General features: G+C 33.5%; 1 protein-coding gene across 1 annotated transcript; it reads left to right on the plus strand.

The window, feature by feature from the left end:
• Positions 1-11,992: 11,992 nt before the first annotated feature.
• On the plus strand, positions 11,993-12,937 carry LOC103680614 (olfactory receptor 14A2-like). Its single transcript, XM_008710114.1, has one exon. It carries the CDS (start codon positions 11,993-11,995, stop codon positions 12,935-12,937), a length of 945 nt encoding a protein of 314 aa, XP_008708336.1.
• Positions 12,938-15,163: the final 2,226 nt, after the last annotated feature.

A 15,163-nucleotide genomic window follows, 5' to 3' on the forward strand; every position in this document is an offset into this window, starting at 1 on the left:
ATATATATATATAAAGAACTATGGGGTTTAAATATATATATATAATATTATATAATACATTATTTGGTGATAAATATTAATTATAATTATGTAATTTTTTATCTTCCTGGCCATACTAACTCTATTTTAATTGCATTTGGGTGCATATTAGTAGTCAACCTAATTATGTTTAAGGCTATTTACAAAAGTAACTTTAATTAAAACTCTACAAATCAATACCTTTGTGGATTTTTTGTCATTTTGAAACTATTTTCTTTTTTTAATGTCATGTGTGATGGTAAAGAGAAGATAATTCAAAAATAAAATTTTTAAAGACACATTTGATGGCCTTCCATCTCCATATATTTTGTCTAATGGAAACTGTTAATTAGCTTTACTCAGAGAAAATGTACAGTGTATATAACACAGATTATACATAAATATTTACTTAAATAGAATTAAATTATTTTGACACTTTTTTCAATGCAATAAAGATCTGTGAAACTACTTGGGAAAAATGTTCACTCCTTCCTCAAGCAGCATCAGTTTTGTACCATGCTTGGGAGTAAAAAACAAAGCAAAACTCACATTAATGACATTAAAATCATAAAATCATAAAATTACTCTAATAACCAGGAAGCCCTTGAATATCATCTAATTAGAAGATATTTAATGAGTGAATTAAAAATATTGAAGCAAAAAGCATATATCATGTCAGTTCTCAAATTCTCAAACTTTCAAGATTTTACAAAACTGCTCAATTTCAATTTGTCTACATCTTTATATATTTATTTTCTGAAAATGTTATAGTGAATTCAAATTTAAAAGGAACTTTCTACTATAAGAAAATTAATCTTTAGAGACAATAAACATTAAATTCTATGTTAAATACTTATTTTTCTTTTTACCCACATTTGCTAATTTGACCCATTTTTTGCAGCAAGGATTATGAGAAATAAGTAAAAAGCATCCTAATGGACCCATAAGCTAGTTATATATTGGGTTCCATAATCAGTATGTATCCTTCATAACATAATGCATATTCCCTACAATTTGTAGTTTTTTAAGTTTTTAAATCAAACTTATTGTCTTGGCATATAGAATATAGAATTTGTTATTTGGGGAAGGGACTTTTATTTACCCTCCTTTTGAAATCAAACATAGTTAAAGTTTATATATTTGCCATTTAATTAGAAAAAGGAGAGGAATATTTTTGTTAATAATATATTGCTGAGAAGGAAGTTCTATAACCTTCCTTATTAGTCCAGAAAATTGATACCACTTATACTAGAGAATCTGAGACATTCTTGTGAAATACAATGTCTTACCTGATTTTGAGATTGGTATAAATGTAAGCATGTAAGTATATTGAATAATATATGGAAATCAGGTTTTTTGTTTTTGTTTTTCAGTCATAGACAACCAAATGTATAATTAGAATTGTGACAAGGGGTTTGTGGCTAACATTACCTTTCTCTTGGATATTACCAAGAAGTCAAGCAGTCTCATTATTTATGAGACTTACCATATGCATGGGGTGAAATCCAAATGTACCATAAATGAAGCTGGTTTCTTTAGCAAATAGTTACGTCAAATTTCCACTACATAAAGGAAAAGAACATCCCTCAATTAAACAAAAATAATCATCAATAAATCTTAGGTCTTGAAATTATTCAAAATTTATCATGTATTTAATAAATCAATATCAAAGAAAATTATATTTAACATTTTAAAAAGCAGGAGGATGTTTTACATTAAAACTGTATTGTTAAAAAAGTTCTATAGGCCTTTTAACTCAATGATTGATGGCTAATAAATTGAAGGAATCAGCGATTACCTTCTAAAATTTAATCTTTTCCAAAATTTAATCTTTCCACCAGCTTTGTAACATCCTTCTTGTCTGTTAGGTCTCATGGATCCAATTTTCTAGGGAACATACACTCATGTCAATGGGTCAGAAGAATTCTTTAAATACATCAACATTCTACTGACAGAGGCTTGAGATACACAGTTGGGTGAGCATGCACAATTTTTAATGCTGAAATTAAAATATATTAAGCATTTATTTAAATATGCATGCTATAATATTTAAAATACCTCAATTTATCTTACTGATTTAGTATTTAGTTTTTTTCAAAGTCATGTTCTAAATTAGTGGTTCTTTTTTATTATATTATGTTAGTCACCATACAGTACATCCCTAGTTTTCGATGTAAAGATCCATGATTCATTACTTGCCCCAATGTTCGTAGCAGCATTGTCCACAATACCTGAATCGTGGAAGGAGCCGAGATGCCCTTCAACAGATGACTGGATTAATATTTAGTTTTAACTAGTTTCCTAAATGTATATGTTTTACATCATATTAACATCTCCACAATCATCCAATTATTTATTTTAGTTTCAAAAGTGCAGACTTTGAGACACAATTTTCTTTTCTTATTTTTAGTTTACCATTTTTTATAATAATATTTGTTTATTATATTATGTTAGTCACCATACAGTACATCCCTGGTTTTTGATGTACAGTTCGATGATTCATTAGTTGCGTATAACACCCAGTGCACCATGCGATACGTACCCTCCTTACTACCCATCACCAACCTATCCCATTCCCCCACGCCCCTCCCCTCTGAAGCACTCAGTTTGACATACAATTTTCTTTTCAAGACCCAGAGTACTCATTATCAATAAAAGTATTCAACAAAGAGAAACCAAAATGATCTAGCTAACAACAATAAAAAAGCATCAATAATTAAAAGCAAACTTGTCACACATATATAGGGTGTTTGTTGCAATTTATTCTATAGTTGATATGATGCTCACTTGTCCCTTAGGGGAAAAGTAAATAATGACTCTAGAGAGAATATTCTGCTCTTCATAAATCTAAATTGCCATTTACTACTAATAATAGGAGCCTACCTGTATTCTAGTTAGTCAATTTAGTGGAAGTGGAAAATTAAAGCTTAAATTATAAAGAGTAAAAATCTTTGTTTTGTAATTGTCTAAAGTAAGACTGTGCATTCACAGTGGGAGAAGGCCATATAAATGTTAATTGTGACAGTTCATTTTTCTATAAGTTTGTAATTTTTCCAAAGAAAATATTGGGATAAAATATCAAACATGAATTTATTTATTTATTTATTTATTTATTTATTTATTTATTTATTTATTGTTAGTCACCATACAGTATAGCATTAGTTTTTGATGTAGTGTTCCATGATTCATTGTTTGCATATAACACCCAGTGCTCCATGCAATATGTGCCCTCCTTTATAGCCATCACCAGCCTATTCCATTCCCCCACCCCCTCCCCTCTGAAGCCCTCAGTTTGTTTCCCAGAGTCCATAGTCTCTCATGGTTCATGCCCCCTTCTGTTTACTCCCCCTTCATTCTTCACTTCCTTCTCCTACTGATCGCCCTGCTATTCCTTATGTTCCATAGATGAGTGAAACCAAATTATAATTGTCATTCTCTGCTTGACTTATTTCACTTAGAATAATCTCTTCCAGTCACATCCATGTTGCTGCAAATGATGGGTAATCGTTCTTTCTGATAATTGAGTAATATTCCATTGTATATATGGACCACATATTCTTAATCCATTCATCTGTTGAAGGGCATCTCATCTCCTTCCACAATTTAGCTATTGTGGACAATGCTGCTATGAGCATTGGGGTGCATATGGCCCTTCTCTTCAGTACGTCTGCATCTGTTGGATAAATACCCAGTAGTGCATTGCAGGGTCATAGGGCAGCTCTTATTTCTCTTTTAGAAGGACCTTCACACTGTTTTCCAAAGTGGCTGTACCAACTTGCATTCCCACCAACAGTGGAAGAGGGTTCCACTTTCTCCACATTCTCTCCAACATTTGTTGTTTCTTGCCTTGTCATTTTTGCCATTCTAACTGGCTTGAGGTGGTATCTCAATGTGGTTTTGATTTGAATTTCCCTGATGGCTAATGATGTTGAACAATTTTTCATGTGTCTGTTACCATTCATATGTCTTCATTGGAAAAGTGTCTATTCATACCTTCTCCCCATTTTTTGATCTGATTATTTGTTTCTCGTGTATTGAATTTGAGAAGTTCTTTGTAGATCTTGGATACCAGGCTTTTATCTGTAGTGTCATTTGCAAATATCTTCTCCCATTCCGTAGTCTGCCTGTTAGGTTTTTTGACTGTTTCATTGGCTGTGCTGAGGCTTTTTATCTTGACGAAGTCCCGCAAGTTAATTTTTTTTCTTTTGTTTCACTAGCCTTTGGAGCTGTGTCATGAAAAATGTTGCTATGGCTGAAGTCAAAGTGGTTACAGCCTATGTTCTTCTCTATAATTTTGATGGTTTCCTGTCTCACATCGAGGTCTTTCATTCATTTGGAGTTTATTTTTGTGTATGGTGTGACGGAGTAGTCAAGGTTCATTCTTTTGCATGTAGCTGTCCAATTTCCCAGCAGCATTTATTGAAGAGACTGTCTTTTTTCCACCGGATGTTTTTCCCTGCTTTGTCAAAGATTAGTTGCCCATAGACCTTAGTGTCTTTTTCTGGGTTCTCTAATCTGTTCCATTGGTCTCTTTTTTTCTTTTTTTTTGCTCCAGGACCATGCTGTCTTTGTGATTACAGCTTTGTACTATAGCTTGAAATCAGGCAACGTGATGCCCCCAGGTTTCTTTTTCCTTTTCAACAATTCCTTGGCAATTCAGCCCCTTTTCTGGTTCCACACAAATTTAAGGGCTGTTTGTTCCAGCTCTTTGTAAAATGTAATTGGTATTTTGATCAGGATGGCATTGAAAGTGTAGATTGCTCTGGGTAGCATTGACATTTTACCTATGTGTATTCTTCTGAGACATGAGCATGGAATGTTTTTCCATCTTCTTGTCTTTTTCAATATCTTTCAAGAGTGATCTAGTTTCTAGAATATAGATCTTTTACCTCTCTGGTTAAGTTAATTCTGAGATATCATATGATTTTGGGTGCTATTGTAAATGGAATTGATTCCCTAATTTTTCTTTCTTCAGTTTCATTGTTTGTGTATAGAAATGCAACTGATTTCTGAGCACAGTTTGTATCCTGCCACATTACTGAACTGTTGTATGAGTTCTAGTAATTTGGGGGTGGAGTCTTTTCAGTTTTCCATATAAAGTATCTTGCCATCTGCGATGAGAGACATTTTGTCTTCTTCTTTGCTGATGTGAAAACCTTTTATCCCTTTTTGTTTTCTGATTGCTGTTGCAAGGACTTCTAGTACTATGTTGAATGATAATGGTGAGAGTACGCGACTTTGTTGTGTTCCTGATCTTAAGGGAAAGCCTTTCAGGTTTTTCCCATTGCGAATGATATTCGCTGTAGGCTTTTCATAGACCAGTTTTTATGAAATTGAGGAATGTATCCTCTATATCTACACTCTGAAGGGTTTTAATCAAGAAAGGATGGTGTATTTTGTCAAATGCTTTTTCTGAATCTATTGAGAGGATCATATGGTTCTTGACTCTCTTCTTCTTGATGTGATCTATCACACTGATTGATTTGCGAATGTTGAACCACTTGTATCCCAGGGATGAATCCCACTTGGTCTTGATGGATAATCCTTTTAATGTACTGTTGGATCCTATTAGCTAGGATCTTGTTGACAATTTTGGCATCCATATTCATCAGGGTTATCAGTCTGTAACTCTCCGTTTTGATAGGGTTTGGTTTGGGGATCAAGGTAATACTGGCCTTGTAAAATGAGTTTAGTAGTTTTCCTTCTGTTTCTATTTTTTGAAACAGCTTCAGTAGAAAAGGTATTATTTCTTCTTTGAATGTTTGGTAGAATTCCCCAGGGAATCTGTCAGGCCCTGCACTCTTGTTTTTGGGGAGGTTTACAATCACTTCTTCAATCTCTTCATAATTAATCAGTCTGTTTAAATAATCAATTTCTTCCTGTTTCAGTCTTGGTAGTTTAAAGGTTTCTAGGAAGGCATCCATTTCTTCCAATTTTTTAATTTATTTGCATAAAGTTGTTGATAAAAGTTCTAATAATCCTTCCTTCTTCATTGGTGTTGGTTGTGATCTTTCCCCTTTCCTTCCTATTTTTATTAATTTGGGTATTTTCTCTATTCTTTTGAATAAGCCTGGCCAGTGGCTTATCGATCTTATTCATTCTTTCAAAGAACCAGCTTCTAGTTTTGCAAAGTGGTTGATTATTGTATTTGTTGGAAACTGTGATTCCCTGAATCAAGGAAACCCCCTCAAAAATGTTGCTTAAGCAAAATCACACTTTTTAATTTTATTTTTCTTTCCACACTAAAGAAATGCAGACATCAAATCCTATCTCCAACATCCCCATGAACATGGGCTCCCTTAGGCTTCTCTTCAGCTTTCTATGCATATAGATCTTAAGGGACCAAAGGAGCATGGCAGCTCCATCCAACCATCCATACACGTGGTTCTGAATCATTGCATGACTGTCCTGATGCCTAGAAAGAGTGGGGTGGGTGGAAGCAAGCAGGGCTGAACCACTTAAAATGCCCTTCTTAAAGCAGTTTTAAAAATTCTAGTTACTCTAAACTTGAAAGTGTTGAGTTATCTGACTACTCTCAGATTCCAGGGAGTCCTGGGCATGCTGTTTTTATTTCAGTCACCTCTTAGATAAGCAACTAGCAATTTAGATGACAGCATATACTCTGAGGTCTTATTTTGTTTAATTATGTGTACAAAATAGGATGCCATTTTGTGCAAATGTATTCATAATTTAATATTGCTAGGATCTAGGGCTTCCAGAATGGAGGAATGGGAAAAGTGAATCAAAATATGAATCCGGTGGGAAATCAGGAATCACTAGTATAAATTCATGATATAATTTCTGCTAAAATGTTATGGAAGCAATGAAGCCTCAGTTGCAATAACCAAATGGAGGGATTCTCAATACAAATTGTGCTTTCTTTCCTTTCCATTCACAGGTTTTAATTTCACAGGAAACATTTTGCAGTACTACTCCATCCTTTCCCAGAGACCACAACTTGACACACAAATAAATAAAAACAGTAAGGGCTCAATATGGAACAGAAGTAGGAAGATTGGTAGGAGAAGAAAGGGAAGAAGAAGGGGGGTAAACAGAAGGGAGAATGAACTATGATAGACTATGGACTATGAGAAACAAACTGAGGGCCTCAGAGGGGAGGGGGGTGGGGGAATGGGATAGACCGGTGATGGGTAGTAAGGAGGGCACGTATTGCATGGTGCACTGGGTGTTATACGTAACTAATGAATCATCGAGCCTTACATCGGAAACCGGGGATGTACTGTATGGTGATTAACATAATATAATAAATATCATTAAAAAATTTTTCAACTGTATGTATTTTTTTCTGATGAATAAGCTGTGACAAAGTATTAAAAATTGGGGAACCAGAGTGAAGGTTATTTGAGAGTTCTTTGTAATATCCTTGCAACTGTTTTGTAAGCTTGGATTTATTTTATTTTTTTATTATTTTTATAATAATTTTTTATTATATTATGTTAGTCACCATACAGTACTAACCTAGTTTTTGATGTAAAGTTCCAGGATTCATTACTTGCGTATAACACCCAGTGCACCATGCAATACATTCCCTACTTAATACCCATCACCGGCCTATCCCATTCCCCCACCTTCCTCCACTCTGAAGCCCTCAGTTTGTTTCCCAGAGTCCATAGTCTCTCATGGTTCATTCCCCCTTCTGTTTACCCCCCTTCTTCTTCCCTTTCTTCTCCTACCGATCTTTCTACTTCTTCTGTTCCATAAATGAGTGAAACCATGTGATAATTGGATTTATTTAAAAAAAATAGGATATATTAGAGTAAAAACAAGCTTATAACAAAGAAACCATGTACATTTTGCAATACTTACAAAATAAATTTTCAAGTCATATTTAATATCAAATTAAAATGCTCATAATTTAATGAAGTAAGTAAAATTTTAATGGAAAGTTTTGAGACCTATTTATCCAACATACTAAAATTCTGTATCTCCTAACACAAACTACTCATCTAATTTTTATTCTGAAATTTGCTTCCCTCGGGCAAAAACAAATTTGTATCATATTCATGAAAAAGTCAATATATTCAGAAATATCAGCATATGTCTCGATGTGTAAATTGATTGCTTAAAAGGCTTATTTAATTTTCTACGTTAAAATTTATACAATTAAATCTCCATGGTAGATATACTAAGTTTTATTAATGAATTTTTTTGGGAAAAAAGCATAGTAGCCAAATGAAATTTTGGTAATTATATCTCTAGTAGCCAAAATTACTTTGAACAGAACCAGCTAAAAGTGTTTAACTAATGGTAGTAAGATCCATTACATGACAAAGCAAACACACAAACAAAAACAGTGTCACTTCCAAATTCTTATAACTACATCTTTAAAAATGATTTGTTTTGTAACTTTACAATGATGGTGCTTAACAGATGATCAAAAAGTTTATTTTGCTTTCTATGTTAGATGGCAAGCCTACAGCAAGGATTCGCAACGCATAATGCACATCTGATTCACCAAGTGAATTGACTAAATGAACATCCTTGAACTACAATCAGAGACCCATTGAGTCAGTAATTAATAATATTTGACAGAACTCTTCATGTTCAGCCAAGTGCTCAAATTATTAGTAGCAATTATAAAGTGATAACCAGAAGCTTATAGTTTATTCCTAAGGGAATTAAGGAAATATTTAAGTACTTTATTATTATTCTAGTAGGACTCTGAACGACATCCTCTGTGAGGTATTACCCAAAGTTTTCTGGGAATTGAACAATTCTGTCTATAGTGAATACCAGTGATTACAATACAAGAGTTCTTAAGAGATACTCCATAAGGCTTTTCAGAAAACATTTAAGAGTTTCTTCTTTTGGGAATTCAAAGTTATTAGTCACACAGCTTAAAAATAATTTGTTGTGGAGACTGACTACAGAATGATCAAATGACGTCAAATTTGAAATAAAGGACAAATGACTTTCCTGGTTGTGTTTAGTATTCATCCTTCCACACTAAGAAAGTGTCACATCTCAGTAAAATTTTAGTCCTTCAACAGAGGACTAGAAAAACTGTTATGTTATAATGACAGAGACTTACCAAAGGAATATAATTTTGTATTAATTTCAGGCACAGAAACTGGTAAGCTAAAGTTTTCTTTATTGGTGGGGGGGTATTCCCACTCTGAGGAGTACTTTTGAGAATTATCTGATAAGTAATCCTTTGTCCAAGCTGTTGAAGAATTGATTTATGTTAAGGTATGAATCTCAACTTTCTATTGGTAAAATATTAAATATTGTTTTTATTTTTTTTTAATTTTTAATTTTAATTTTAATTTTTTGATGTAAAGTTTGATGATTCATTAGTTGCGTATAACACCCAGTGCACCATGCAATACGTGCCCTCCTTACTACCCATCACCAGCCTATCCCATTCCCCCATTCCCCTCCCCTCTGAGGCCCTCAGTTTGCTTCTCTGAGTCCATAGTCTCTCATGCTTCATTATGGTTTCTCTCATCTATGGACCATAAGAACTAGGAAGATCAGTAGGAGAAGAAAGGGATAAAGAAAGGGGGGGTAATCAGAAGAGGGAATAAATATTGTTTTTAAAACAACAGCCAAATATTGCACATATTAAAATAATTTAGGGCAGACACCAAAAACAATGAAATTCAACAACCAATTTACCCACACTTCTCTTTTTGTCCTGTTCTGTATTTCTCTAGACTGATAATTGGAATAAGCTGATCAATGTCTTCAAAATTATTTTATTGCTCTCCTATGCAATCTTCAATTTCACCACATACAGCTTCTGCACATACAATTCAGAGGTCAACTGCCTTTACTTTCTTGTGTTATCTGTGCTTCCTAAAGTGTTCCCTCCACTGGTTCTTGTCCCATGATCTCCTTCTCTTCATTTAGGCTTTAGGTTCTAGGAAACCCTGAAAGAAAGCTCTTCCCAACCTGCAATCTTAAGCAGACACCTGGATAATTTTTAAGATAATACTCTTTAAAAAATTTTTAATGACACTCAACAGCATTTGACACTTTCCATCATTTAAGGTTTATTTATATCTCATTGTGTGCCTCCTCACATTGACAGAAAGCTCCTGGAAAACAATCTTTTTTCTTTTTTTTTAATCTCTGCCATCAACTTTGGTGTCATTAATGAAACACTTCTTGATCTTTTCAATGAAAAATAAATAATTAAATAAATAATTAAACAAGAGCATCTAATAATCTAGGGAAATATTTGAACTTTGAGAGAAGATATCTGACAGAGTTACAAAATAAATTGTAGACAACATCATATGAAGAAGAAAACCTATTTAGTCAGACAGTAAGAATGGAGAGAACATTTTAATGTGACTCAAAGTAAATTTTATTAAAAATTCACTGTTTTTTATTTCTCTTTGCCTATTCGTTCATTTTTTTTAATTCCACATATGAGTGAAATCATGTGGTATTTTTCTTTCTCTGACTGACTTATTTTGCTCAACATAATACCCTCTGGCTCCATCCACATCATTGTATATGGCAAGATTTCATTCTTTTTGATGGCTGAATAATACTCTAATATAAGAGAGAGAGATTATACATATTCATATAATATATTTTACATATTCATATTATATATGTATATATTATACATAACATATATATTATGTTTTGGTGTCTGCACTAATGTAAATAATATGTATGGACATAAAAGTATATGTGCATATGTATCACATCTTTTTCCATTCATCAGTCAAAGGACACTTGGTCTGTTTCCATGATTTAGTTATTGTAGATAATGCTGCTCTAAACATTGAATAGCATTCATCTCTTTAGATTAGTATTTTTGTATTCCTTGGGTAAATACCTAGCAGTAATATTTCTGGATCATAAGGTATTTCTATTTTAAAATTTCTGAGGAACTGCTATACTGTTTTCCAAAGTGGCTGCACCAGTTTGCATTCCCACCAATAGTGCCAGAGGATTCCCCTTTCTCTGCATCCTCACAACACCTGTTGGTTCTTGTGTAGGTGACTTTAGTCATTCTGACTCGGGTGAGATGATATCTCATTAGGCGATGGGGATTAAAGAGTGCATTTGTTGTGATGAGCACCCGATGTTGTATGGAAGTGTTGAATCACTATCTTGCACACTTGGAACTAATATTACACTATATGTTAAGAAACTGGAATTTAAATAAAACTTTAGAGAAAAATATCAAAATTCAACTACTAGAAAGACCCCACAATAACACAGTAACATGGTTTTCTATACATATGTGCATTCAATGGAAATGAAGTTTTGCTACACAATTTATTTCCCTCATACGTGAGTGAAACATTCAACATATGTGAATTGCGTGACCTCAAGATAACACAAACATTGAACAAATGATCCTTATTTTTATTCCTTTGTTTATGTCCATAAGTTAGAAAAAAGCTAGCTGCTTTTGCTGGTATATTTAATACATTGTAAATGTGAAGTCAGTATCATCACCAACAAATGAGAATTGATAATTTGTTCATTAGATTATTAGTAATACTAACACTTTATGAAGACATAATCTGCATTGTTTTACAGAAATCAGAAGAATTTATCATTATGCATGACACAATAATAATCTGATGTAAATTCCTAACGTGTTGGAAAACTGTCCATACTTTTTCAATTTATACACATCTGATAGTAAGTTAAAGTTGAAGTTACAGGATCTTATGTAATTCATATGAAGATTAATTGAGTTCACATACTACTTATAGAATCCCTTTACCTTAAATAAAGATTGAGCTACGGAAGAAGTATTAAGATAGATACATGGCCCTTTTCCATTTAAATAATTTGACTAACAGAGTATAAATAAATAAATAAAGTACTTAGAACAAATACAAAAATATTTTTAAAAACCCAAAATAATTATGTATAAAAACATTGTTCTTAGATGTGTAAATTTATTTTATTTTTATTATTATTTTTTAAATTATTTGGTATTTCTCCTTATGCTGACAGGCATTGAAAAGACTCAAGCATGACCAATGTCACCTTGGTGGCAGGATTTCTCCTTGTGGGGTTTTCTGACATCCAAGAGCTTCAGATAGTATATGGGGTGCTCTTCCTGGTGATTTATCTGGCTATCCTAATGAGTAATCTTCTCATCATTATTCTCACTACCCTAGACCTGCAGCTACAAACACCAATGTACTTTTTCCTGAAAAACTTGTCTTTCCTGGATGTCTTCCTTGTGTCTGTCCCAGTCCCCAATTTCATTGTCAACAGCCTAACCAACAGCAATTTCATTTCCACTTTAGGATGTGCCTTCCAGCTACTTTTAATCATTTCCTTCTCAGCAGGTGAGGTATTTGTCCTCACTGCCATGTCCTATGACCGCTATGTAGCCATATGTTGTCCCCTGCACTATGAGGTCATCATGAATGGTGGTGCCTGTGTACTGATGGCAGGTTTTTCCTGGGCCATTGGAGGACTCTTAGGAGCTTTGTACACTGCTGGCATATTTTTTATGCCATTCTGTGGCTCCAATGTGATCCCACAGTTTTTCTGTGATGTTTCCTCATTGTTAAGGATTTCCTGCTCTGAAACAATCCTGGTAGTTTACACAATTATTGGAGTAGCCATGTGTTTAGGGATGTCGTGTTTCATCTGCATTCTTATCTCTTATGTTTATATTTTCTCCACTGTGCTGAAAATTCCAACCACAAAAGGCCAGTCAAAAGCTTTCTCCACATGTTTTCCCCATCTCATTGTTTTTACTCTTTTCATTATAACTGCTTGTTCTCTTTATCTCAAACCATCCTCAAATCCACCCACAGTTATTGACAGGCTGCTTTCTGTAATCTACACTGTGGTACCTCCAATAGTCAACCCTGTAATCTACAGCCTGAGGAACAAGGACATGAAACGGGCTCTTATGAGATTGGTGCACAAAACCTGTGGCCAAGAGTCACATTCCCTTTAACACTGTCTAACGTCAGTTCTCTAGTGCCTTACTGATCACAGTAGACTTTCTCATCAGTTACCTCATTCTACACTGCAAGACTTAAGATGAAAAAGGTAATGTACTCACATACACCTAAGGAAATAAATGCTCAAGTGCTGAATTGACTGATTCCAAGGTTGGATAATAGCATTATACCCAGCTAACAGATAGGTGTCATGTTTCTCATTCAGAGATCTTCTATGACAAAGAATCTCTCCATTTGTGGTATAACTTTCTGGGAAAAAACTGCTCCTGTTTTTTGCAGGTTTGTAAATTTGGTCATTGAATAATTCATTTTCTCTCTTTTATTCCCTGGAAATTAAAAAAAAATGAGGTACTTCAATAGGTATACTACCATAAAAACCATGTGAGCTACCATGATAAAATTTACACAACACTTTCCCAAAGGATCAGACTGTCTAATGCTGAATCAGAACAAAAAGTGAACAAAAATAATATAGTAGGCTAAGGGGCATTCTACATCTACAGATGTGCCTACATCTGTAAGCAATACTCAGGAGAGACACCTAAAACAGTCACAGAATCCTGGAGGGAAATGCATCCCAGCACAGTTCCTAAAGATAAGTAGTGGTCAACTGGGTAAACAGTATGTCCAGAGAGAAATCAGACAGAGGTCTGGAATTATAAAACATGAGCGTCTGCATGTCTACCTGTTTTTACCTCCATTTGTGTCAGAGTGAAATTTTGTAAAATTTGTTCAGAAAAGCTATGAAATATGTTACAATTATAGAAGAAGTAGCCAAATTTGGGATGAACCTTCTTTGGCTTATTCTCTGGAGCCTACAATGTTCACATTTAAAAAAAAACCACTAGATTTTTTTTCCTTTCTTTTTATATAAATCTCCCTTGGGATGCTAGGTTTTATCAAAGTAACTTTTTTTGTCTCTGTATTGACTTATTTTAATATTTAATTATTTGAAAGGAATACAATTCCTTAGATATTTTCAACCATGTTCTGTTCTTTTTAAACCATGATATTGTTTTATTGTCACTTGGTTTAAATAGCTGGTATTGTTTCTCAGTCACATGTGATCTTATTTAATCATGTACCCAAATATTCTTTAACAACTTCGGATTTTTACGTTAGTAATAACAAATTGTAAAAGTAAATAAATGAGTGTGATAAAAGAAAACTTTTACATCTCTTACACATAAATTTATCATTGTTTTCCCATAGGATCCATACAAAAGACCCCAATTTTTAAATTATTTTCCATTAAAGAAAGAGATATGCTGAAGTTCATTATATTTGTTTGATGTGTACATTTTTACCAATGCACCAGTTTGCATTCCCACCAACAGAGCTTGAGGGTTCTTTCTCTCCAAATCCTCACTAATACTTATTATTTGTTTTTCTTTTTTTGTTTTTTTTAAGCAATTTTAATAGGTATGAAGTGATATGTCATTATAGTTTTGATTTGCATTTCCCTGGTAATGAGTGAAATTGAGCATCTCTTTATGGGTCTCTTGACCATCTGGATATCTTCTTTGGAAAAAAGTCTGTTCATGTCTTCCACTTATTTTTAAATTGTTTTGTTTGGTGTTGAGTTGCATCGGTTCTTTATCTATTTTGCAGTATCCTTTTATCAGATATGTCATTTGCAAATACCTTCTCCCCAATCAGTAGTTTGACTTTTGCTTTTGTTGATTGTTTCCTTTTCTTTGCAGAAGCTTTTTACTTTTCTGTCGTCCCAGTAGTTTATTTTTACTTTTGTTTCCCTTGCCTCAAGAGACTTACCTAGAAAAATGTTGCTATAGTCAAGGTCACAAACGTTACTTCCAGGATTCTCTTCTATTTTCTTTTTCTTGCATGATTTCAGGTAACACATTTAAGTTTTTAATCCGTTTGAACTTATTTTTGTGTATGACATAAAGAAGTGGTCCAGTTTCATTCCTTTGCATATAGCTGTCTAGTTTTCCCAAAACCATTTGTTGAAGAGACTGGCTTTTTCTCATTGTGTGTTCTTTCCTCCCTTATCTATTATGACCATATAGCTGTGGGTTTATTTCTGGGTTTTCTCTTCTGTTCCAATGATCTATATGTCTTTTTTTTTTTGTACCAGTACCATACTGTTTTGATTGATACAACTTTGTAATATAAATTGAAATCTGAAATTGTGATGCTTCCAGCTTTTCTTTTCTTTTCTTTTTAAGATTGCTTTGGCTATTCAGATTTGTTGTTGT

The sequence above is a fragment of the Ursus maritimus genome, unplaced genomic scaffold (genome assembly GCF_017311325.1).
Source record: "Ursus maritimus isolate PB19 unplaced genomic scaffold, ASM1731132v1 scaffold_5, whole genome shotgun sequence".
NCBI classification, from domain to species: Eukaryota; Metazoa; Chordata; class Mammalia; order Carnivora; family Ursidae; genus Ursus; species Ursus maritimus.

Bases quoted from the DNA above. Each gene is read 5' to 3' on its own strand.
- LOC103680614 (XM_008710114.1), top strand. From the start codon at position 11,993: ATGACCAATGTCACCTTGGTGGCAGGATTTCTCCTTGTGGGGTTTTCT.